General features: G+C 41.3%; 2 protein-coding genes across 2 annotated transcripts in view; one reads left to right on the forward strand and one right to left on the reverse strand.

Moving 5' to 3' along the window:
- Positions 1–948: 948 nt before the first annotated feature.
- Positions 949–9,755, forward strand: pax9 (paired box 9). Its single transcript, XM_044143783.1, is given in 5 exon segments — positions 949–1,572; positions 2,143–2,757; positions 4,457–4,599; positions 8,732–8,907; positions 8,909–9,755. Coding segments are annotated over 5 exon segments (1,344 nt in total). The 5' UTR covers positions 949–1,244; the 3' UTR covers positions 8,991–9,755.
- Positions 9,756–15,737: 5,982 nt separating this feature from the next.
- The window catches only part of slc25a21 (solute carrier family 25 member 21), a 117,313-nt gene continuing 106,315 nt past the window's right edge, over positions 15,738–26,735 (reverse strand). Inside the window, exons 7-11 of the mRNA XM_044143781.1 lie at positions 23,445–23,552; positions 23,175–23,339; positions 20,643–20,824; positions 17,404–17,456; positions 15,738–16,253 (exon numbers count right to left, since the gene is read on the reverse strand). Of these exons, the coding sequence (XP_043999716.1) occupies positions 16,192–16,253; positions 17,404–17,456; positions 20,643–20,824; positions 23,175–23,339; positions 23,445–23,552 (570 nt within the window). The 3' untranslated portion in view covers positions 15,738–16,191. The remainder of the gene's footprint in view (positions 16,254–17,403; positions 17,457–20,642; positions 20,825–23,174; positions 23,340–23,444; positions 23,553–26,735) is intronic.

Here is a 26,735-nt window from a genome sequence, read left to right on the forward strand (position 1 = left end):
GCCCCTCGCAGCCGCCTCGCTTGTTTAATCTCTGCAGAGTTTTTTTTTTTTTTCCAAATAATATTCCTAATTGCACTAAGCGCCGTTTGATGTTTACATGCACATTGATCCCTTTAGAGTGGGAGATGAAGGTCAGACCTTTGTTAGAAAAGAACGTATGATATAAGATAACCCAAAGCATGTGTCATAATGGGGAGAAAGTGGAGGTGCAAAGTTATGGCGTGTTTGTTTCTAGTGTAGGGAGGCAACAAATCTCTCCTACTGGCTGCCAGTGGGCTTTCTATCCACCCAAATGCGCGTTAACGAAACCGCTAGAAACTGTTACTGCCTGATGCATTTGCGTGCAAACGCCGAATCTCAATAACCGCTTTAAAGCTAAAAAAAAAAAAGTTTGCAAGCCCACAAGCCTTCAAGCGCAATTGGGTTATTTGGGAACACTTGATCCGTTCTGTGCGCACAGCTAAGATCCAAGCGATTTTCTGTGTTTATATTAGAGCATCAAGCCACATTTTACGCACTTAGTGCGCGATTTGGCGTCTTAAATATGGTTAAATTGTCAGAATCTAACTCTGAATTAAAATTCGGTCGATTTGTTTCTCTCTCTCAAAAGAAAGAAAGAAAAAAAATGTAAAGAAAACTTAACACGTGCGTCTTTTGGTAACCACACTCAACAAGAAAACTCCTGCAACGTTTTTTGTGCGCAACTGTGAAACAATGGAAACAGGATTGGGATATATTGCAAGAACGACCCGAGTTCAAAATGAGCATGTTTGACATTTTAGAGCGGATAACACCAACGTCATCCATATTTATACATATATATTGAACTCATTATTACTAATTACAATGAAAAATTAAATGAACAACCGACGTATAATATTACATGTAACCATTTCTGTTTTGTTTTTTTTTTTTTTTTTCTTTTGCAGATGTGATATCCCTGATTATCCCCAACAGGAGCCGTATTTATTTATTTATTTATTTATTTATTTATTTATTTATTTATTTATTTATTTATTTATTTATTTATTTATTTATTTATAATTTTCTGCTGCCCATAACTCTTCAGTGGGCGAAAGATCTGATCTAGAATCTTGATTCTGGGTAAAACCCATCCTATCTGTCTCAATAACAAACACATACATATTGGCTGTCCCCATCTTTTAGAGGTGTGTGTGTGTGTGTGTGTGAGGGGGAGGGAGGAGGGAGTCAGGAACGGGGAGGAGGCGAGAGATGAAACTGTCATGTCAAACGTCTCCCCCCTCACCAATGGCAGACAGCGCAGCGCGATCCCGAACGCGGATTGGAGAGGCGGTCCAATGAGCGGGCGCAGACGCTCCGGGAAGCCCGGCCTCCCTGATTTCAACAGATTGAAATGTAAGCCTGTCTCCGGCGCCTTCGGGAAACAGAAAGAGAATTTTGTCCCCTCTTCTTCATTTTGTCGCACAAGAAGTGGGTCGTGTTTATTTATTTTTTTTCACTCGAGTGCGGACACGCTGGACTCGCGGCAGGATCCACGGAGGCGGCACAGAGCGGACACCGTGTACTTCCTCTGCGGCTTCAACACGATGGGTGAGTTCAACTGTCCTTTTCTCCCCCGTCTTAGCGGGGAGGATGCAGCAATCGGTTCTAATAGGAAGGTGAGAAAATCCAGCGAGATTTTTCTTCTTCTTCTTTTTTATTTACATTTTTTTTTATTTTTTTTTTTAAAGTTGTTTTAGACGGAAAACTGTTGTTCAAGAGTTACGCACGGGTTTTTCGGAGGCGTCCGCGAGGCGTTTGGACCGTGCTAATACCAACAAACATCTCTCATAACTCGTACTGATTAGCTTCCAAATCAAAGCGAAAATTTTTCTGAGACGAAAGCATAAAATGTTCCTCTGTGGGCTTTTTAAAAACAGCTATAAAAAAGTTTATAAGCAGAGTAAAAAGCTTCCATCTGCTTCATTAGTTCACCCAGAAATCAGATTGTGTCAAATCGCTTCCATCATGTCAGACGTGTGTGTGTTTGAGAGAGAAGGTATGTGTGTGAGAGAGAAGGTATGTGTGTGTGCGTGTGTGTGTGTGTGGGTGTGTGTGTGTGTGTTTTGGCCATTAGCGTCATGTCTCACAGCCCTCTCCTCTACCTGTTTTCGACACTAGAACCTGCCTTCGGTGAGGTGAACCAGCTCGGCGGTGTCTTCGTGAACGGCCGGCCTCTCCCGAACGCCATCCGCCTCCGCATCGTGGAGCTGGCGCAGCTCGGGATCCGACCGTGCGACATCAGCCGCCAGCTCCGCGTCTCCCACGGCTGCGTGAGCAAGATCCTGGCCCGCTACAACGAGACCGGCTCCATCCTGCCGGGGGCCATCGGGGGCAGCAAGCCGCGGGTCACCACGCCCACCGTCGTCAAGCACATACGGACTTACAAGCAACGGGACCCGGGGATTTTCGCCTGGGAGATCCGGGACAGGCTGCTAGCGGACGGCGTGTGCGACAAGTTCAACCTGCCCTCCGTGAGCTCCATCAGCCGGATCCTGCGGAACAAGATCGGGAATCTGGCGCAGCAGAGTCAGTACGAGTCCGGCAAGCAGGCGCCTCACCCGCCGCCTCAGCCGTCGTTACCTTACAACCACTTGTACTCCTACCCGGCGTCTAAAGTGCCCAATCCCCCCGGCATGCCCACCCTTCCCGGACACATGGCCATGCACAGGATATGGCCCTCCTCGCATTCTGTCACAGATATTCTGGGGATTCGATCTATCACAGAGCAACAAAGTAAGCAAGGCTGCGCACAGGCCTGTTACTGTTACTCACTACATCACATTTGAAAAAGCTTCAGGGGGTGGTGTGTGTGTGTGTGTGAGAGAGAGAGAGAGAGAGTGTGTGTGTCTGAGTGTGTATGTGCGTGTAGTTTCCAAAGTAGTAATTGATTAATAATAATAAAATAATAACAATAATGATGATGATGATAATATACCGTTAGTTTGCTGATCTAGAGTTGGCATGCGGTTCTTGGTGGCATTCGGCTTTCAGATGAAACGTGTCAGAATTTGTTCGGTGTTCTTTGGCGCAGAGCCGCGTTTCCCAGCACAGCCAGGGCCTCGTGTTTGTAGTCCAGTCTGTGTGACACATGCAGGTAAAGGCCCAGATGACTTTGCCTAACCCCCCCACCCCCACCCCCACCCCCACACACACACCCCTCCACTCCACAACCCCCTTCAACACGACCGCAGATGTTTTGGAAACAGTGAAACAGGATCCGGCATAAATCAGTGTTAATGGTGGGCTCGGGCTCAGCAGCTTGTTTACCAGGGGCAGGAGGGGAAGTTGCTGTCAGGGTTCCGGGCTCCTCTCCACGTCCACCGCCGTCATATTAACAACGTATATCTGTAACTTAAGCGGCTCAAACGAGTCAAACGCGAGGCAGATATCTGCGAGAACTCACATGGGGAGGATTGTGTTTTTGAAAGGCAGCCTTTCTAAACAATTTATGCATTTCCAAAATCACTTGCAGATGTCTTGTGGCTGCAGGTTTTTAAGGTTTTCGCGCTGATCTCGCTATTTGCGCAACTTTGAAAAAAAAAAAGAAAAAAAAAAGTGTATTGAGACCTTGATTCTTTTGGGGGTCAAAAGAGTCGCGTAGGTTGATTTGTTTTTTATTTTCATGCGCACGGACTCAAAAGCACGCGCCGGCGTTTGACCTGTGAGCAACAAATGCAAAACTGCTGAGATTGACTTATAGGGAGGCAGGCTCTTATTTTAGCTTCTAAAGCGTGAATTTTGTTTAAACCTTTTATGGGGTTGCAGCTCTCTCAGTGGTAAACATTGGGAGGATTGTCCATTACGCACGAAAGGGAGGAAGTAAATTTCAGTCACCCACAAAGATTGGATGGACTGACTCGCCGTAGAGTCCAGTCATATAGCATGCATATTAATCTGAGCTTTATATATATATATAGATATATATATAAATCCCCAAACACTCCAGGTTAAACGCATGACCTTTACACGTAAAAAAAGGAAGAAAAAAACAAACAGAAAAACGAGCTCCCATTTTATTTGTCTTTCTTAAAACGCTCTCAAATAATCTAGGTCATGTTAGAAGGAAGCAGAATTTTAAATCTATGAATATTAATTTTCACAACACACAAAAAATTAGCTTCAGATTAAATCTTATTTAAACGCTATTATAATTATTATGTTTTTGTTTTTTTTGCGCAATCAAAAGCGTGTAGATTTATGGAAGCATTGTTGCGTAGAAATGGCAAATGGCCACACGCTTTAGTGCAAAAAGAAAAAAAGGAAAGTCACAGGGTTATCGTGTTCTGCAACCTGGCTAACCCTCGGCTGATGAGTGCGAGAGTAGCAGCGGCCTGGGCCGCTCTTTTTCTCCCCTCTTTCACCCCAGAATTTCCTTCGAAGAGCCCTTCCTGACTTCCCTGTTCTTCTGTTTCTCTTTTACCTCTTCCCCCAGTTAGTGACAGTCCATCCTTTTCCAGCGGCAAACTAGAAGAATGGAGCGCTATAAACAGGAGTAATTTCCCACCAGCAAGTTCGTCTCTAGTCAATGGCGTGGATAAGGCGCATTTAGAACCCCACGAAGCAAAATTCACACAGGTAAAAATGTGGACACGTCTAATTTTTTTATTTTATTTTTTAAATCAGTCACTTTTTAAAAAAAATCATACTTTTACCATCTATTTATAGCAGTCTTGATTTTTTTTCTCTTTTCAAAAATAATTATAATGGCTTGAAGTCCTTTCTCTCCCCCCCTTTCAAAAACCACCAACATGCATTGCAGGTTAGCACATTAATGGTGCGCTTCAGTATTATTATTATTATTTTCATTTTTACAAGCTGCATTTTCCGTTGGTCCTGCTGCCTGGTCATTTCTTTTGGGGATTATTTATTTAGCAACTGACAAGTCAAAGAGGTTTCATAAAACAATATTATGGGTTTAAATTAAATTGCAACGTATTTCCACTCATAAAACAAAACAAAAAAAAAAACCTCCTGAAAAATCATTAGTCCGATTTTTTGGGTTTTCTGGTAAATTATTCGAGCACAGAGTAATTGATTTAATGTGAGCGACTTAAAGCAGCCGTGAATGTTTAAGCTGTTAACCCCTTAACTGTCACCCCCCCCCAAAAACACTTACATGCAAGTCAATAGGTCCACGAGGACGCCGACAATTATGAGGTTTTAAAAACACGGAGAGTAAAAAACCTTTTTTTTTTTAAAAAATGCCTGTTGGACAACATTTTCTATATAAATAATAAAAATATATATCAGACTGGCAACAGTGGTGCCCATAAAGTTGGACACATTATGTTTCCAGAAACATTCTTTATATTTTCATTTCATGATTTTTGTTTAAAAGTGATTTTAATTTGATTTTATTACATATACTCACTTTGTGCTGAATAAATTCCGCTGTCACAGTAATTTCAAGATAACAGGGAAATCAATGCTCTAGTTCAACTTCACACGCGAGAGCGCATTTATAATTTAGCACTGACTTATGAAAGGCGAAAAATAGGCCTCAAGATATTTTAGCAAATGACTTATTTTGGACACAAGGCAAAAGTAAATCGCATATATATATATTTAAAGTAAGTTGTTTATTTTTAAATTTTACCATAAATTTCAATAAAATAGAAAAAAAAATGTAGAATTTCATTTACCTTTCTAAGTTTTGGACGCAAACGCGGATCATAATTTTGTGCAAATTGCGAAAAGGCTCGTTTTTCGTGACGGCGCGTTCGGCGTGTGCCCATGAATGGTTTTCCTCTTTGCTTGACAAGTAAGAGCAAAAATCTCGAGAGATGTCCACGAGGCGTGATTGATGGTCCCACTTTATCAGTGGGGAAATTTCAGGCTCAATGTGCAATAAATCTATAAGGGGATGTCGCCTTGAGCGCGCTCCCAAAACAATTTGGTAGACAGATGTCACAAAAAAAAAAATAAATAAAAACAAACTGAAATTAAAATTCAAGCATTAAGAAGAATACGTTTAAATAGAATGGAAAAAGAAGACAAAAATACTGCAGCTAGTGCAGAATCATGCAAACATGTACAGCTCATATGTTTTGAAACTACAAACATTCCCCTTAAGATGCAGGCCTGATTTTTTATTTTATTTTATTTTTTCCATTTTCCTGGCTTTGGCAGCCAAGAGTTAACCCGTTTAAAGGACTATTCCACAGTTTATGTTTAGCTCGAGCATTAGCAGGCTAGATTAAACTAAAAACACAGAGGAGGCCAGCAGGTCGTGCGTCTGCAGGGCCAGACGCTGCGGTTGGAAACAGGTATCCTGGAGGCTCCGCTCCGATAACAGGGAGGGACAGAGGTATCCATGGAAACACGGGCAGCATCACCGAGCTGTGTTGGAGTTGAAATCACGCCGGGAAGTGCAGTCGGAGTGGATGCTGCTCAGCTGCTCATGCTTTCCGCCATGCTTCCCCTCTCCCCCCCACTCCAAAAAACGTTGAGAAACGCTGAATCCACAACACTGATTTAAATAATAAACAGTGGGATTAATGGAAGACGTTTAAATCTTAATCGGGCATAAAGATAAATAGAAATCTGGCTTTACAGCCACGTAATAAACGCTTGAGCCAATACATTAAGTACATTTAAAAATGATTTCATTTTATTCAAGTTCGCTTTGATCTGCCTTTAATCTGATGTGTCTTTCTGGCCAATTATGTCGACATAATTAATAAAAAGTTAATAAAGCAATTAATTTATGATGAATTTATTATCAACAATACAGCAGTTGCAGAAAAGGAAGGAAGGAGGGGAGAAGCAGACAGCCAGCAAAGTGATGCAATCAGGAAGGACCGTGCTCTGTGTGTGTGCAGCTGCTGTGTTGTACTTTACCTTTGAGAAAATTGTATAAGACATACACTTGGCACCATTCCGCAGATAGGATTTTGTGGCCTGCTATGAGCTAAAAAAGCGACTAAAAAAAATTGCAAAAAAATCCCGCTCTATCTTTGTGGCTTATAATGATTTAAAAAAATGGTGTAAAATAACTAAGAGGCCTGTGTGACATTCTCATGTCGTGACAAAGTTGAGGAAAAACAACAAAGTCACACAAAAGGCATTTTTTTAAAAAACAAAGTGTAGCGTAATTTCAATAGCTTTTAAAAGCAACTGTTGTTCTTTTTACCGTGAACGTAGCATATTGACTACTAAAGTTTTCATGATTTAATGTAAAAAAAAAAATATATATATATATATATATAAATCTATTGCAATTTTGGTAGACAGACCAAGTAAAAATATAGAATAAGCATATTTTAAATTTAACTTTCTGTCATACTGCTAATTAAAGAACAACAAATATAAAATGTGGCTAACATCTGGTTATCTGCTCAGGTAGCCACTCTGAAGTCTGATACTTCACAGACAGCACACTCTTAACTTACCAATATATATATATATATATATATATATATATATATATATATATATATATATATATATATATATAAATCTTAAAAATGTACTTTATTAATTGTGAATTAGGGCTCTCATTTAATTTTCATGCCATTACTGTTTCCATTGTTCTTTTTTTTTTTTAAAGCACTCTCTTGTATACATGGCAAAAGAATGCTAGCGTTCTTTCAGCCGACTGACCGGCAGTGTGCAGCAACAGATTTGGGATGAGGGGGCAGGAGGGGCACTATGTCACTCTTTGAACCGTACACCTGGAGTAAATTAAGGTCACTTCAGCATTCTGTCTGGCATTAAAAACGATTTCAAACCCTTGGAAAAGTACGACGGAAAATTTGAGCCGTTTTCAAACGACCTTTTCAGGACCTCAATGTTCCTCCGACACCTTCAGCGTACCCGCGTGTAATGGCTAAAAGATAGATTTTGAGTGATGCATACGTATTATTTTTTTTTAACCATTTCAGACAGGGAAAAATCCCAGTTGTAAAAACTAATAACATATTTGTGCTAGCACTAGCTAGACCACCCATGGGGAGAAATTCTGTCTCCATGATCAAAATGTGAAATCCTCCAGTTGAATCCTGTCCCCGTGCCAGAGCAGCAGAGCTCGTTCCTGAGCCGTAGCCCTCCCTTTCCTCATTTTCTATCATATTTCCTCGTCTCCCCCCCCACCCCCCCAACCCCCTGACCCCCACAAATCTATCATGACATCTGTTTTGTGGCGTCCCCCAACAAGCCTGTACTCCATCGGCTGGTGCGGTATGTGGACGCTGACAGAGAAACGTTCATTTTCAGAGCAAAAAAAAACAAAAAGAAAAGGAAAAAAAACAAAAAACAGGGCAGCCACCCATGTATGGTTGTTATGCTCCTTTAATGTGTGGCAGGAGCGTGAGCGCGCATAGCTGATCATTCATACTTTCATCAAAATTGGGACAGTGGGATTTTTATGTGGTGGCTGTGAAGTTAGGGATTTAGGTCTGCTGTTTATAATTCAACCGATATTACTTTCACTTATTGCTACAGCTTGCCTCTAAAGCCACAGTGTACTTGCATTTATGTGTGTATGTGTGCATGTGTGTGGGATTTATAACGTTCTCGAACCTTAAAGTCACCAAAGTTCAGAAAAGTGTTGCCAACCGACGACATTCGTTTCATTCATTCTAAGAAAGCGACTCATAAACAGGAGTCAGTTGAGGACAACAACAACAAAAAACAACCGGATTAAATTTCACCTTTTTGAATCCACGTTGCAGATTTAATCTGGATTTTTTTCCCTTCTCATTTCCAGACGCCGAGTGGATTGCCCACAGCGAACAGCTATGTCACAGCGCCCAGCATCCCTCCCTACCACCCTCCCACCCAAGTGTCACCCTACACGGGGTACAACGCCACCACGTCGGCCTATGTGACCGGACCCACATGGCAGCCGGCCAGTGGCAGTGCTCTATCTCCCCACAGCTGTGACCCCTCCGGCCTTCAAGTACATAGCGGCGAGCCGCGTCGCCCTCCACCCGGTCGCCGCTTTGAGCGTTTCCTCTGAGGACTAGAGACGGACAGAGTCTGAGGGGGGAACAGTGGCGGCGGGGGTAGAGAGGGTGAGTGGACGGGACAGGACAACGGACTTCGAGTCTTGTCGTTTCGCTCTTGCAGTCGCCCTTCTATGAAGGACTGAGAACCGCCGTCGAGTGCGGGACGCTCTCCCTCGACCTCCCCCCCCCGGCGCACTCCAAACCCAACACGGAGAGACCGAAGGCCGAAGGAGTAAAACGGTCGACACAACAAACTGGTTGTCTAAAAGGACTCGGAGAGCAGGTGTTCTGAAGGGACAAGTGCGCGACCGCCACTCTCCACCCATCAACACTATTCCTCTCAGATTCTTTACTGCACAGTCTTTGGGCAAAAACGGGGTAACGTACGACTTCAGAAATATACAATCAACCTAAAGAAAAAAAACACTTTGCATGAGTGTTTCAGGGTGCTTGTAAATTACTATTGCTTTTTTTTTTTTAAATGTTGTTTTTTAAAAGTTTGTATGCTTTTTTGTTGTTGTTGTTGTTGTTTATGATTTTCTAAATGGAGCATTGCTTTTTCCCACTTCACTAAAAGTGTAGCCAAAGAAAGAGCTCCACGCAGAAGTCTTATTTATTTAGGTTAAGGTACGTTGAATGAAGTGCAATTAGCGTTGCAGAATGCGTGGGAGTCTCCATGCACATTAGGACAGAATTGGAATTATGTTGCAGAGCATTAACAATTGACAAATGTTGCACAGTGAAATTGAATGTATCTTATTAAATTGTTTGGCTGTTTACCGATTTTTTTCCCCCCTGGGGCATTCCTGCTTGTTTTGGGGGGCTGGGGGTATTAACGCGGAAGACGTACGGTAACACACCCCATCGCGGGAAAAAAGAAAAGAAAAATGTTTTTTCAGCATCTGATTTTATTCCGTCTCTCCTAAATTCGGGGTATCCTGGCACTCTGGTCTGATTTACATGATTAGGAAGCTGCTTTTCATAAACAAAAACCAAACGAAAACAGCGAGCAGGCCCTCAAAGTCTGCGTTTTTGATTTCCATGTGTCATGCCTCATTGGGCAGTCCTTCAGAAAGCATTTGAGTGCGCCGAGTTCATCGCAACATACTGCAACGTAAAGCAGCACACACTGTCTTCTGACCTCATTACATCTACTCATGCTCTTTATCTCGGTTGAAAGTAATAATAAATCCACATTGTGCCTGTTGTGCAGAAAGTGTAAAAAATTGTGGTTACAACAGGGCAATGACTATATATATTTTTTTATTATTCCTAGAACTATTGGAAGTAGAGATAAATACCAAAATAATTCAGATGTAAAATTATTTTCATTCAGCCAAAGTGTTTGTGTCCGATAGCGACTTTTCACTTTTTCTATCTGATTCAAGTTTGGACAATAACTGCGCGACTCGCAAACGTCAATATAACTCCCAGTCAATGTTAATCAAAAAAAAAAAATAAAAAAAAATCAAATATTCCAAGTTTAAATCTGCCAGGAGTATGAATAGTATTGGGTGTAGCTATATATTTTACATGAAAAGGAAATTACATTTACTTTAGTGTCAGTTTACAAACAACGGACCCTGAAAAAGCTCCATAGTTGTTTGTAAATTACAATGTCATGTTGTCCATTTAAACCTCCATTTGTATTCATGACAGAATAAGTTTCAGCTTATTTTGCGATTTAAAATGTTTGTACGGGGTTTGGCGCTGTGTGGAAGGAACGCCAAACTTAAACGCCGCCGTATGGGGCCGATCGACGGGGCATGAGGCAGATAAGGGGTCAAGCTAGGACCCGTTTCTGCGGGACCGGCTCGCTGCGTTCGTTAAGTAAGAAAAGTTCATATATGACAAGTTTGCAGAAAGACAAAGAAACAAAAAAAAAACCCAAAAAAAGAAACGCTTTCTACAGATTCCGAAAAGGGGGGAAAAGTGTGGAGTAATAAATTATTCGTCTGCGAGTCTAGCAAGTCCCGTCTAGCCCTGCAGTGGAAACCGGGGATTTAAACAAACTGCGCTGCGGTGTGGAGGCGCAGATTGATCTCTTGATAAAGCTGCTCACCTGCTCCTTTTCTGTTCCTATTATGTTGCTGCTGAGAGGTGTTTCACTTTTCCTCCTTTCTTTTTGTTTTTTTTTTGTTGGTCTATCCGTCCCGTGTCGCAGCGTAAACAGTGCCTCCGCGTCGCAGTGTCAACAGTCCGCCCCATGCAGGAGCTGATTTGACTTGGAAAGCACCTCTCCCCGCATCCAGTGGTCACGGACCGTTGCTCACGGTCGCAGTGTCTGACCGTACGTGAACCACATCGCGTTGGGGTTGGGGGGGACGACGTGCAGACTGCAGAGGCTGGCCATCGCCACCATCCTTGAACCGAAGACCAACTATCGCCAACAGCTAATGATTCTTTTGGGAATGGAGGAATGGAGGCCGTGTTGAAGTCAACTTTTTCTTCTAAGAACAAAAAATAAATAAATAAAGAAATGGCCTCCTTCGACTCAAAACATTCGAATTCAACCTCATCTAAAGGCCGCCAGACAAATACATTTTCAAAAAGGGTGCTCAAAAGCCGTTGCTGCTCGGCTTTATGGTCTACAAGATGTAGTTCTGAAAATAGGGGCCGACACGTGTTTATAATTAATTATGTTGAGTCTGACTTCAGTGTCATATGGTTATCTTTACTTCTTCACATGCAATCAGAAACAAGACAGCCTTCGGTTTTTGCAGGGTAACACAGAGCAGGGAATGTTGACACTGGCTGAACACGGAGCTCCATGCGTGCTTCTGCTCAGTGAGCACTTTTAAAAGAAGCTGACGACAGCCAGAGTGTTTTCCTAATGTCTTAAAACAACAACGTCGCGCAGACAGGTGAGCAAAACTTCTCAAACTTGGGATTTTGAGAGGTGGAGGGTGGGAGGTGGGAGGGAGAGAAATGAAACCAGCAGAGACAAACCCAGCATGTCTTTGTGCATACATGCATCCTCACTGTGGTAGATTTTAATACACATTAATCACCGACTGTGTTTGCATTGGAAAACACAGGGAGAGCCGAGCGCAGATTGCAGGTTTGTCAAAGTGGAACCGCCGAGGTGAAACGCTTCATATTGAGGCCGCATACTTTGCTGATTTATGGCGATCAAGATGTGCGGGGAATTCAGTTGAGGGTGGCTTTGTTGCCTAGCTACCGGCAATTTTGGGCGTGCATGTTGCAAGCTGTCAGGCCCGAAACAAACACATCCACGCTGAGCACTTCATTACGAAAAAAGGACAGGTTGGGCGCTTACAATTTCATCAGTCTGCAAGCCACGGTTGTTCATCTATCACCGCACGTCCCCGGGCAAAAAAGAAAACAGAAAAAAGAAAAAAAAAGCAGCAGCCGTTTTAGTTTGGCGCAGATGAAAACTCCCACATTAAGGGGGCGGCTGTCAAATGCCAACGTGGCTCGGTCGGCGCTACCAGATAAGGTCACGATAAGAGTCTTCGAGGGCAGCCATGACGCCCTGCAGCTATCGGACAGGTGTGTTGCGAGATTGCATATTGGTGGAAAAGATATGCAGGCCGAGGGGGGTAGAGGGGGAACGTGAACAAGAACTCCCCACACCCTCCGTCGAAACCCGAGGCCTCATTAGAATTTTTCCAAAGCGTTGTTGTCTTAGCTTGCACTGGAAGCTACGCTCAAGACGCGGAAGAGACTGACACTCAGCTGGCAAGCGCAACTTGTTCGGCTGACAGCTAGTCAAACAACAAAAGGCTAGGATGGCGGGGAGACGAGAAGCGAGTGATGGCGCGGTAAACTGGGGAAAGCCGATACGCTTATATCAGCGCCGAGCTGAAACACGAGCAGGGAAGACGGATGTGTGACAGCAGAAGTCGGCCATTAGGGCACGGGGAAGAATGCATCCCGACCGCAGCTTAAGCATGAGGAGCACGCTGTTTCAGCCGTTCCAATTTTTAACAAAACACGGAAACAAAGCTCCATCTTTTATGCGTGGTTGAAAAAAAAAAAAAAAGAAAAAAAAAAGGTGAATTTCAGATCATGCAAAGGTCGAAAATAGTAATTTCATGGAAAATGTGATGACTCAATGATACTATTCTTCAAATAACAAAGCGATCAAATGATGAAAACAGATTTATTTCTCTCAAGCTCTTTCACGTGTTGTCACAGTTTTAAAAACTAGCTTTAGTGCGTTCTGTTGGGACTTCATGTTATTGTGATCAACACAAAGTAGTGCATAACTGAAGTGAAAGGAAAACGTTTTCTAACTATTTTTAAGACAAAAATCTGAAAACAGCGGTGAGCGTTTGCATTTATCCCCATTTAATTGGACGGCCTAAAAGAAAATAGAGTCAAATAGTACACCTGTGTGTAATTTAACTTCAACATGAATCCTGCTCTGTGAAGGCCTCAGAGTTTTGAGGAAGACAGCAGGCGGGTCAGGATGAACGCTGGTTAAATCCGGGTTAGGTTAAAAAAAGTTACATTTCAGGCTTCGGAGATTTCACGAAGCACTGAAGTATCCAAAACTGGAAGTAGTATGGTAAGACTGAAAACCTACCAAAACATGGGAGTCCAACTAAACCAGGCGTCTGTAGACCTACAATCACTCTTCATAACTTTGGCTAAACGTTATACAAAACTAAATAACATTTTTAAATACATAAAACCTGAATAAAATAAGAAATGCAGGTTTTAGCTGGTGCTTCTTCTTTTTTTTTTTTTAGGTTTCTTTTTGCAATATTTGATTTGAATCTCTACAGAGAATGCCACTATGAGTGCCAGTAATACGCTTTTAAAATCTGTTTGTTGGAAATGACGTGATAAAACTTTTCCATCATTTTCCACCTTGCAGAAAGAAAAGATCTATCCTTTTTTTTTTTTGCTACATGTTGTGTTTATCTTTATTTTAGATAAAAAAAAAACAACAAAATATAGATAAAATGTTGGTTCTTAAAAAATAAATTTTTGAGAGTAGATAAAGTTATCAAAAATTACAAGTTGTCGTTTCCTCCCTCCCCAAATAGTTTTGCGACATTTGCAGCTCTAAACAAGTTTTGGCTGGCTGGCCTGAGAGAGGAAACGACACTTTAGGCTGTGACGGTTGCAGAGTCCTGACAGGAGAAACAAGGTAACTACGGAGGAGCTGCACAGGTCCACAGCTCAGGTGGGAGAATCTGTCGACAGGACAACTATTAGCCGAGCGCTGCTCCAGTCTGACATTTGTGGAAAAATAAAAAGAAGAAAGGCATTTTTGGAAGAGGGACACAAGAGGTCAAATCGACAAAATTCACTGAAGCTCTAGGTGGAAAGAGTTATGTCAAAGCTAACGCTGCACATCACCATAGCAACCCCCACAGTGAAAAACAGCAGTGGCAGCATCATGCTTTGGTCCTTCCCGTTGTACAGAGAGGGAAACTGACTGGAGACAATAAGAAGATGGATGACACTAAATAGAGGTCAACGCTGGAAGGAACATTGCTAGAAGACTTCAGGTTGACTTCAACGTACATAAACATGCAGTCAAAGCTGTGATTGGACGGTTTAGTTCATGGGTCTCCAACCTGCGGCTCTTTGGACCTTCAAAAATGGATCTTTAATAAATTTGGCTCATAATGATAAAGAATAAACTATTGTTTTTCAATGTACATTTAATATTAAAATATGCCGGTTTTAGAAGTCCTTCTGCTCTTTTTCTTTTTTTTTTTCACCGAGCAATTGCATTTTATTCCGTTTGGAGCATAAAGACTGCAGCCAGACATAGTTCAGATTTCAACCGTACGAAATCGTAGAAACACTTGATAACTGACGTTTGCTTTCTATCCATTTAGACAAACAGGAAAAAAAAAAGGCAAAGACGTCAACCTCTTTAGGTGAAAAGCTGGTTGCAGTGAAAGGCTCTACATACTGCTGTCTCTCCGGGGTCGATTACAAATAGAGCCCAGATCTGCTTTCAGATTTTAATTTGTAGAAAATATCGAGAGCCATGTTGTCATTTTCTCTCCATGTCACAGTTATGCTTTGCTTTTTGCTGGTTTATCACATGAAATCCCAGTGAGAGGCAGTTTATCTGGATTCAATGTGGAAAAGTGTGAAAGATCCTGCTTGGTGTAAATACCTTTTTTTTTTATTATAAAGAACTGCATAACCACAGTGGCCATAAACAAAAAGCAAAAACACAAATTCCCATGAGGGGAATTTGCCTGGTATGATGTGGCTACTTTGAATTATAAATCTAAAAAAATGTCGTACTTTACACATGAACGGGTACACAAATTGTTTGGACTGCAAGTGATTTAATTTGAGTCGTCCCTGTATTTATAATGTTTTTTTTTTTTTTCCATAAAACTCACTAATTAGCTTGAACCTATTCCCACATGGGATACGTAAAGTATGTGAATCTGTTAAAATAAGAACAAGCACATGTTTATGATGACAGAAATGATGTGCATCCCTAAAACAAAAACTGCACAAAAAAACTCTCAGGGGGGAGAGAAGAAAGAAAAGTCACTGATGTAAAAGTTGACTTTAAAACTGATGCAATTCTTCCCGATGATTAATGTTGGTTTACAAACTTAGTTACGTTTTAATTCATTCATTTAGAGAAGTTTAAATGATGTTTTTAGTGCTTTGGATCTTTTTTTTTTTAAATTTTATTTATTGAAAGCCTTAAAAGTGTTAATTTTAAAATGTTTAAAGAATTAAAATATTGGAATCATCTACCACTGGCTTCATCTAGACAGAAGAGGGAATAACAGACGAGTTGTCGCAAAGTGAAGGCAACTACTTATTTATTACGTCAATTTTTATAAAAAAAACCAAAACAAAACAAAACAAAAAAAAAACTCTGATCCATTTTAAACAAGTTGGGGACAAACAGAGTGGCACAGAAAAAAAAAAAATCTTTTTTTTTTGTCTAATAACTTTAGAGCTCCATTTACAAAGGTCACTTTATAAAGTCGGCACTGCTTTGTGAATTCTAGGACTGGTAAAAAATAAAAATACAAAAAAAATCTAAATACTTTTTGGTGATGAAAACTATTGGTTTACACAGCTTTTATTAGTGAGAAAGGTTTATCGTCCAAATATGGGAACACTGTTTTGGTATTTTTATAAATCTTAGAAAAAACAAAACCCAAGGCTTCGTGGTGAGTCACCAATTCTGTCAATGAGGAATAAATTTGGAACAGAAATTACAGGCTTTCGTTTCTCCTCTGTGGTTTTCTCGTTACCAGTGTTCCTGCAACCAGATCGACACATATTCGTAGACCAGCAGCATCACCCCTCCACCTGCAGCAAAACGTGACAGAGACACGCAGCCTCATTTACACGGGACATGAGAGGAGCACTGCTTTTATTGGCGTTATATTTAAATGAGGATTAAGGAGATTTGCTGCCTCCATTAGATCCAGAAAACAGACGACTACAACTTCAAATATATATATGTGCTAATTGCTGAAAGCAAACATACAGCGTCTCGCAAAACCATGCACAACCCTTAAACTTTTTCACATCTTATTATGTTACCAAAAAATCGTGAATTTTTTTTCAGATTTTATAAAGCAGACAAATACAAAGTTGGGCACATTTATAAAATGTCTTTTGGAGAATATCGCTGAACAATCAGCACCGTGAGGACGAAGCCACACAGCAGGTGAGCCTTCAGAATAAGTGGAGCACTCTCAAAATCTAGTTCCTTTTTTTTTCAGTTCCCAACAAACCAAAATATAAGAAAAGGCGTTCTGATCACATTTCATCAGGATTTAACCTTTTGGCCTGTAAGAAATTTAACGTTCACATCACCAGCACAGTGAAACAGGACAGTGGCAGCATCATTTTGTGGGAATGTTTTTTATTTTATTTATTTATTTATTTATTTTCTGAAGCTGGGACAAGAAAGAATTGATGGGAGCACAGGATAAAATTATACAGCATGAAATATTAGAGGCTGGCTCAATTCATCTAACAGTACAACGCTCATAAAGTCAAAAGACAAAGTGTTGACTCAAGGAAACTGGAAACAAATCTTCTCCACTCTTTTTGGATTTTTATTCATAGAAATTTTCTACTTCCCAATTCTGCTTTTTTTCAGTATATCAATAAAAATCCAAAGCTGACACACAGAAGTTTGTGGTCACAATATCTTGAAATGTGAAAAAGTTCATTGGGTTTGAAACGCGATGTACTGTGATATACGTATCAGAAATTATTTTATTAGAGCTCTGCATATTTATGCAATTTATAATTCATAATAATGTTCCAAGAAAAGATGAACAAGTTGGTCATGGCTTCACATCTTTGGGAATGTACAATGAAATCTCAAAGTAAGGGTTTCAAGAGTTAAAAATGACTGATTTAGGCTTATGTACCAAAATTTATATTTACATTATAAAACTAAAACAATGAATGTAAAGAGTCAAATGTTTTTTGTTTTTTTTACCTGGTCCAAGTCTCATTATCTTGGGAACCAAGCCTTTGTATAGAGCCAAGAAGCTGCAGGGGAAAAAAAAAAGGAAAAATTAGTTAGAAATACAAACACACTCAAGCAAAGTAATCAAACAACCAACCAAAAATAAAAATCAATTCAGTCACAGTTTAAATAAGTCTCCTTTAGAACTGACAGGAAACCTCTCCTTGGGTTAATTTTTTGATTTCAAATATCAGTGCAGCAGAAATATTCGGCAAATGAACAATAAAACTATTATGTTGCCTCAACTCTTGATAAAAGCAGGATTGTCTTTACTAGCTGCAACTTCAAGGTGACGAACAAGTAAAATCAATCGCTTTTTCGTGATCACACGCCTTAATCTGAGAGGGAACATTCTGCAACACACATCCCTGCTCCTGTTGATGTTGATTGATCTCGCCTCGCTTTCCGTCTGTCTGCTGCCTGGCACGTCTGTCACCCCATCGGGGACTAACAGGCAGCGCTGGCGAATACCTGTCCCTTAATGCGTTCAAGGTGATCAGTGGCTGCCTTGCCTCTGCCTCGTGCTCCCTGTCCCGCTCCCTGCCCCCGCCAATGATGGCGTTAATAAGGCTCGACCCACTTCCTCCCTGGCCCTCTGTCTGATTAGATTGACCCGTGGAGCGCCGCGCGGCTCGTTAGGGTCTGCTTAACAATGTCTCCCATAGGGACCACTAATTAGCCGAGACTGTGTTGTGTTAAGGGAAGGGGACTGGATGTGGCGGCAGGGGCACAGTGTGTGCGCGCCCGCGACAAAGGCTTCAGTGCCGCTCAGGCCGCTACCCCCATCCCATCTACAAGCTAACAACATCCACTAACGACAAACATCTCTTGGGGTCTTGTCTCAGGGAGCGGCATGGGGGCAAAATAGAAAGCCCGGGGCAACTGCTAACATAACATAGATCTTTCCTTGAAACCTCCATTTGGAGCTGTCAGTCTCTGAGGCTTGAGAGTGTGTCCACCGTGACTCCAGAAGTGATAAACTTCTGCAGTCACTGATAAGATTTATGATTGGCATCATGCTGAGCGCAGCATAGAATTTGACATTCGTGTTTTACGGCTTTGCATTAAGGGGGTTTTCACACCTGACGGTCCGGTAGACTCAGTTTGATTACAATTTCAGCTGGCTTGGTTAGTTTTCAAACTGCACTGTGCAAGACGAACCAAACTCTTTGTGAAACCTGTTTACCCCCTTGCCAGTGGTGGCGATGCACCAAGAACCCCTGAAGGAAACAACACGAAAACCTCCGAAGAAGACAAATGCAATTTCATTCTTCACAAAACGTGAACGAAAATGCAGTGGCGTCAGATGTTAGCGGTTGTTGCAATTGTCTTTTTTTTTTTTTTCCAAGGAAAACGACTACAAGCTATTTCTCCTGCTGGCGCTGGACTCACATGTTTGTTTTTGTTGCTTTTACCCAAAGTGGCATGCGCTTTAATCCACCTCCTCTGTTGAAGTGAACCACGACAGGGTTGAAGTGGTTCTGTTGGTCTTCAACAGAGGTTGAAGGTTTTTAGGACGACCAAAGTTTGCTTGTAGACCAAAATGTGTGAATGTACCAGAAGTGTACATTTCTGAATTTCTGAAGTATGTCAAAAGATTATAAACACCTAATATCCCACTTGAGGTACATAACTCTCTTACAGACTCCATTTTGCATCCCTGGTGGTGTTGCTGCAAGATTGACTTTGGCTGAAAGTTGAAGTAATTGATAATCATGGGTAGCAAGATGCACTTCTCACTGAAAATGTTCACAGCTTAGCAAAATGTCTTCCTTATAATGTGTTTCAATAATCACAGTCCTACAGGCATATCCCTGCAAAGTTCTGGTACTTGTGCTGTTTACTGTTGCCTGTTGCTTCAAGCGTAGCGTGTTAAACGTGCATCTAAACTGAAACAGGATTTTCTAACATTTACTAATGGATAAAGATTCAAGAATAAAGTGACTGAAGAATCCAAATTTGAAGTGAGCACTCTAATGCTTGTAGCTTTCATTTACCAATAAAAAACCCGTGGGGGAAACTCTAGTTGTTTGGCTGAGTTACCAGTTGATAAAAATGCTTAGAAGATGTCAGATATTATGTTTTCGCCAAGTCTACTTTGAGGTGCAGGAAGTTTTGCCCGACTTCCTTCAACAAAATGCAACCCATCTTATTTCCAATACAAATCAAGAACTTTATGGGCATTTTGTACCAACTCAGTCCATACTGGTGCAGTTTATAAAGCAGCTAACTATGCTAGCTACATAAACAGATATTATTTCTTTAGGTCATCCTTCAATCTTTGAAAGATCAATGCATATTCATAATCAGGCTATCTAGAGATGTTTCACACACACAATTCACTTAAAAACCTCATGGATTAGGAATAAGGCTGCATCCAGATTAGGAGATGCTGGAGGTTGAAGCTAAAGATTCAGCGCCAAGAACAGAGCTACCTTAAAAACGCAGCTTTCCTCTGATATCAGACAGTTATTTTGACAAGACCACAAAGGAAAAGTGGTTAAATCTTACAGCTGTAACATCTTAAACAGTTTGAAGCTGGGGTAAAAAGTGGGGCTATGATGTAATTGTTACCAAATACCTATGAATTAGTTAGATACATATAGATATAAAAAAAACATTTCAAGAAAGCAACTCACCTGAATTGGCTTAACTTTTAAAACACTGCGTCTTCCCCTGAACGACTACATTTATTTTGTGACCGTGGGTTTCTGAGACCTTTCTAAAGACCGACTCAGATAATGTTGGTTTAAAGGTTCATAAATCCTGTTTGCATTCACTGCTCTAACACTGGAAACCAGACTTTTTTTTTTTTTTTTTTAACACATAAAGAGTCTGGTTTGGTCTCGGCCCCTTTTGAACAAGCGGGGCCAATTTATTCTAAACTCTGACGCCAAGAGAGTTAAGATATAAACTGCTATTTAACCTTTTAACCCTTTAACAGAAGCTCAAACGGGACTATTCCTTTAAGGCACATGTGTCCAGTCTTGGAGGGCCAGCGTCCTGCAACGTTTAGTAGCGTCGTTCGCAGAACTCTGTAGATCCTGATCGTGTGAGGACATAATCGAGTTCTTTGACTCAAGTCTGTTGAAATTGGGACACAATAAAAAGTTGCAGGACAGGACATTTGGAACCCTGTTTTTGATATTGGCTCAATATTCCTTGAACCATCTTTTCTTTTGACGTTATTTTTGCGGTGTTGTTTTTACCCCTCTTCGCGGTAGACCAGCGCCATGGTCTGGAAGCAGGTGCGGTACTTGATCGCTCCTGGTTCCGGCTGGGGCCCTTGGATGCGGCTCTTTGCTACGTCAAAGGGAATATTTGCACATGACGAGATGGTCCCAGACGTCAGGCCAATCGCAAACTTCCTCAGGAACTCTAACGTGGGGTCCTGTTCGGAAGATGACATGGAAGCTTATTGGTCTGACAAGCATAATCTTCATTGGAAACGTTTTCATAAGTGAGCTTGAGAACTAAAAAAAAATAAAAATAAAATAAAAAAAGTACACACACACAAAAAAAGTGACACTAAGTTAATACACATAGTAATTTGACACTGCGTTTTTATGCCAGAGCGAAAGTGAAACAGGGATGATGGGATCGGAGCGTATGATTTCAAACCTGGCATGAAAGCCCGGATCATTTTATGGTGGTGGAAGGAGGGGCTCCGAGGGGAAAATTTGCGCTTCCTGACTGTGGTGCAACGTTGTGATTGGCTGAGCAGAACCACATGTTCTTTGAGGAGCCAAGACGGAGGATTTATAAACAGGGTTCACGCAGGCAGACTAGGGAGGCATATGGGGACAATTTGGGTAATTGGCCTGTGACTCGGCACAGGGGTATTACTGTACCAAAGAAGCCCAGACTCTGAGAGCTCTGACAGCTAATTGGCCAGGATATTTTTACAAATGACAGCAGCTTCTCCGGTCCAGGGCTTTCTCAAGCGGCTGGACACCCCGAGAGCTGTGGTAAATCAACATCTAATCCCACTTCTTCTGTTTTTTTCAAGTGGGATGCGGGTTAAGGAGGCGGCGGGGGGAGGAATATATCCACGGCCTAAGTACACCCATCAAGCCACTTCCTAACAGCCTTAAGCAAACATCTCCTCACACATCCCCTAGTGAATGATGGTAGTGTGCTATCTGCCTCCTATGTGCTATTCAAATGTCCGTACAACAGAAGCCTGGGCTCGGTAATCTAAATTTGACTATTGACATGATTGACTTGAAAGCTCATTGCTCATGTTGCTGACAAGCTTTAAGCAATAAAACTTTAGCTCAGTCTCCAAAACACACACCAGACACATTTACAGTGCTGCGTGAAGTTCACATTATGGAAAACTCTAACAGAATTTATTAAAAAGGATTTTTGACTGTAGAAATTAGTGTATGATTACAAGGTCAAATAAAACTAAATACAGGGTTTCAAGTAAAAATAAAATCAGAATTATGGAGTATGAATACGCATGAAACCCCAACAGCTCTAAATAAAAAGGAGTGCAACCAGTTGCACTGAGAAATCAGATGTTTGTTGTAGAAAGGGCTCCGGCCAGAAGAGACAAAAAAAAAAATTTAACTTTTCACCTTCTTGCAAAATTCTGTTTTGCATAAAAGTCACGGAGAAATTATATTTATGCAAATCACCCTCAATGAATCATGGTGTTGGCAGCATCATGTGCTATGAATGCTGACGTTCTGTTGAGACAGGTAAGCTGTCTCCATCCATCTAATGAGGAGATGGATGGAGGACGACCAGGTCAATCCTGTTGGACAGCACCAAAGAAGGTTCACAACACGACCCTGGACATACAGCCAGAGCTACAGCTGAATGGTTTAGTTTGACGCATCCTCCATGTTGTGTTCACAGATGCTCTTTAGGTGAAACGACTGAGCACGAGTTGTTTTACAAAGAGAAAAGGGGATAAATTTCAGTCTCTAAATGTGCAAAGTTGAAAATACACTTTCCTTTTTTTAAGAGTATACTCTATAGGTCTATAAAACGCACTTAAGTTGTAGCAAATGATTTGACAAAATCACAAGAAGTTTTAAACAGTATAAACACTTTTACAAGAAACTGTATATTTTAAAAGCGCGTCGTTAGCCTCTCGCAAACAAAATTCCTGCACCGCACACATAAATGGAGGAAGCCTATAAGTAACAGCCATATCCTAAGAAGAAAGTTATTTAAGTCATCCAGCCACATAATCATTATTCAGAGAGGATGACCACTTCGACGTGCATTATGCAGCTTTGGAAAAATTTGGAAAATACAACAGAGCCGGGCCTCCCACTGTAGCCTCCTCTCGAAAATAGTACGGTTGTCTGCTTCCAATTAGTTCATTGGACTTCTAATCTAATGCTCTGGATTGTACATGTGGAAGTGGCGTATGGTAACGTTTCCATTAAACAAAATTAACTTTTGTTTGGGCCATCAGGCGCTGCCGGATGTGTAATCCGAAACTTTGAGGATGTTATGAAGAGCAAACAGACGAGGTATTAGTGGGGCTGATCTTGGAAGCTTCTCTCTGATTTCTGCTTCCTCCGTGCCGTGCAAGCTAATCATACTGTTAAACACTTGTTATTCTCCCGCAGCAATGTGGCGAGGACATGTGAGGATCACAGAGGCTGAGGTTAGCCAAAAGTAGGCAGAGTCAGGAAAGGTTAGGCAGCACTGAAGCACAGCAACAGGAATGTGCCACAGACAAAATTCCACACAGTGCAGACTTTTCACTTGCATATTACCGGATTGGCAGGGATCGCATCCTTGACATTAAAGTAGAAGCCAAAGTAGATCATGTTGAAAACTCCGTGGCGTCCCAATGTTGATGTTAACCCTTTATTCAGACCTCTCAATCCATAGCCATCTGAATTGATAATACTTCGTGCTTGGGCGAAAGCGGAGGGTTGCTGTCGAAAGACAGAAATGAAACGGATCGTGTCAAGGAGCTACAAGGAAAATGTGAACATTTAGCAACATTTTACAAGTCAAATTAGGATTTTCTTTCACTCAACCTCCTTGAATGAGTCTCTGTTGGCCTGGAGACTGACTTTCACCACTTCGAACGGATTGACGATGACGGCCTCGGTCAAGCCTGAGCCGAGGCCGGCTGCAGAGAGCGCCTGGAAGGGAGATAGACATGATTTAACCCCGAAAGTGAGAGGATAACATCTGGAGCAGAGCAGAGAAACCGTTGAAGAAGAGTTCCAAAAACTCAGCGGTGAAGTGTTTCTACAATTTGTGTTTTTGTTGTTTTTTCGTCCAAAATGCAAATGTGTCTCTGTCATGGTTAGACAAATTGTTCCCAAAGTCACGCAAGACACCTGAGGGTGTTAGCTGACAATATGCTAGATTTTATCTATGAGGGGAAAGGAAGGTGAGTGAAAAGAGGAAGCAGGACTGTTGCAGTTTCAAGTAATTTGTCCTGAAGCAGACAACTACCGGTCTTATTACTTCATATTCCTGCCACGTAATGAAGAAAGGAACCTGCACCACCAGATGTATTTACACTGAGCTTTGTATTTTTGTGTGTTTTTGTGTCTGTGTGTGCAAATGTGCATGAATGCATGCTCAGCGAGAGGCGTAATGGGAACATGTCGAGAACGTGTCTGAAGCTCATTACTCTTCCTGCGTCTTTATCCCGCTGTCAGAGCCGCAGGACCCATCCTCTCAGACATGCCTTGCGATGTTTACACAGCCAAGCGGCCATGTTTTAATTCTTTATTTGTATTATTACTGTGTGTGTCCTCATTAATCAGAGTGAAGGCATTCAGCTGTGCCATGCTGAATAGGGTAAGGAGAAAGAGAGACAGTGCGCTAATCTGTAATTAAATTGCACTAATGATCTGATGTGAATTAGTGCGCTTGATACTCGCGGGCCTCAGGGGGCTTTGAGGTTTGCAGCTCTTGCAGGAAGAAGAGGAGGTGGAGTAGAAGTGGAACAAGAGCTTGATGGATGAGGTAGGTAAACATTTCTCCACCACTGGCTGTAAAGCCAGCAGAGGATGATCTCTGTGTGGAGGTGGTTTTGATACGGATTTACAGGTAAACCATCCATCATGGCTGACAATTTGCCCCCCCCTCCACCCCCACTAAATTTTTGGGCGTGTGATAACCACACCCCGGGAACTCAAATGTGTCCATCTCCAAACCTGGGACTGAGTACACCAGCAAGACGGTGGCTCAAAGATTATAAAACTATTTGTGGAGTCACTGGCCGTGGTGAAATCTACTTCAAAATGAGCAACTGTGCAGGTCAATTTAAAACAGAGATTTTGGTCAAATCGCAAACCTATCAGGTACAGGTAGGTGAAAACAGCACAAAAACAGATTCCACAGTGCAAGGCAAATTTGAATGTTTCAAAATAGATATCTAAAATTACTTGAGTTTTGGATCTGGAAATGCTTAAAAGGAAAACAATCCCTCACTGATGCCTCCATGAGGAGGATAATAAATGGATCTTTGGCGTGCCAGTCTTTATCTGTGGTCCTAAGTATTTATACTGGAGTCTGTTTCTCTAAAATGTTTTTATAAGTCATTTTCATGTCAAGTCAATGACGCAGTTAGGTTTAAATGTCAGTCCATGGTCTTTCTGCGTGGAGTTTGCATGTTCTCCCTGTGCATGCATGGGTTCTCTCCAGGTACCCCAGCTTCCACCCACAGTCCCAAAACATGACTGTCAGGTTAATCAGTCTCTCACAATTGTCCTTAGCTGTGAGTGTGTGCATGGCTGGTTGTTCTGTGAGTCTCTTTATTGGCCTGAGACGGATTGGCGACCTTTCCAAGGTCACCTAATGATTGTTGGAGATATGCACCAGCCCCCTGGGCGTAGTCAATGGATGGATGAATTATTTCATGAGAATTACATAACACTACCTCTAACTTTCATAATTAATTAACACATACCGGGGAATGTGTTGTCTGTAGTTCTGGGTTGTGTTTCATTTTCAGTTTTACTCATAAGGATGACAGTTGTAGATTTTATGCAAAAAATATTTCAGAGTAGCATTGAGATTAGAAATCTTCTTTGTAAGAGCGTCCCGCCTAAAACTGGCAGCAGCACACAGACTTTAAAAAATATTCACAGCAAAACATAAAAAATTAACACTGTCGTAAATAAATTAGTTAAGAGATTCCTCAGTTAAAACATTTACAGACAGTTAAAACATTTACAGACAGTTAAAAAAAAAAGAAGCAGATTTTGATTCCTGGCATTGTAATGTATTTATTGAGATTATGTATGACAGACCAACACAAATTAGATTCTGTTTTAAAGCGGGTGGATAACAGCACTCTTCAGATAAACTGACCAGAAATAAAATAATAGAAGTGTTTGCTAAGTTAGGACCTAGGCACTGAAAAACAGTCTTGAACTGGCAAGCTGTCCACAGAGCATTTATGGCGCTAGCAGGGTTAGCTAAGCCAGGTAAGGAAACAATCTAAAATAAATGGCCCAGCTGGAGAGGGAATTGTGTAGATAGATAAATATTGTACTTAGTTTTCTAACTTTGTCTATGAAAAAAATAAATAAATCTACTTTCAGAAACAGAAAAAGTTGACTGTATTACTAAAAGAAGCTACCAAAGAAATACCTGTAAATGCGTCACATTTTTCAACAAGTACGCCTTAAGCAGCGGATGTTATCGTTTACCTTTGTTGTGGTGTTTGAGACAAGAAAAGATCTCTTCTTAACAAGGGAGATACGCTCTAAAGTAAGAGACAATGTTCACAAAAATGATCTATCTAAGAATTTACATCACTAAAAGGAGCGAAGAAAAGATTAAAATCAGCAGAAAAAAAGGTTTGGTGTCGAGGAATTTAAAAAGTGCAAGCTAACCTTACAGTGCGTTTCAGTGCACCTTAAGGTTAGCTCTCAGAGGACATACAATCAATTTTGAAACCTAAAGTAAAAACAAAGTCCTTTGTGTCCTTTGGAGTGAGATACTGAAAACAGTTAAGGCTATAATATTGATAAAGATTTAAGGAAAAACATCATCAATGTGTGTGACAAAATTACAGCTTGAGAGCAGCTGATAAAAAGTCGCGAAAATCCGTTAGTACGTTCCATTTGGATGTAGCAAGCCTCTGCACAATGATAAGTAATCCATCAACAGAAGGAATGAACCTTGAGAAGTACTTGGGGCAGTAACATCGCAGAGTTTCAGGTAGAACAAATCAAAGTCGGTGAAATTATTGTAAAATCCTCACCAGCACGAAAGCCAAACCGACGAGTGGTGAGAGATTTATGGTGCCGCTTCCAAAGAGCTTCACCTGGACACCGGGGCTCTGTCCTCTCTTCCGCCCA

This window comes from Gambusia affinis, linkage group LG16 (genome assembly GCF_019740435.1).
Source record: "Gambusia affinis linkage group LG16, SWU_Gaff_1.0, whole genome shotgun sequence".
In the NCBI taxonomy this organism is placed as follows: domain Eukaryota; kingdom Metazoa; phylum Chordata; class Actinopteri; order Cyprinodontiformes; family Poeciliidae; genus Gambusia; species Gambusia affinis.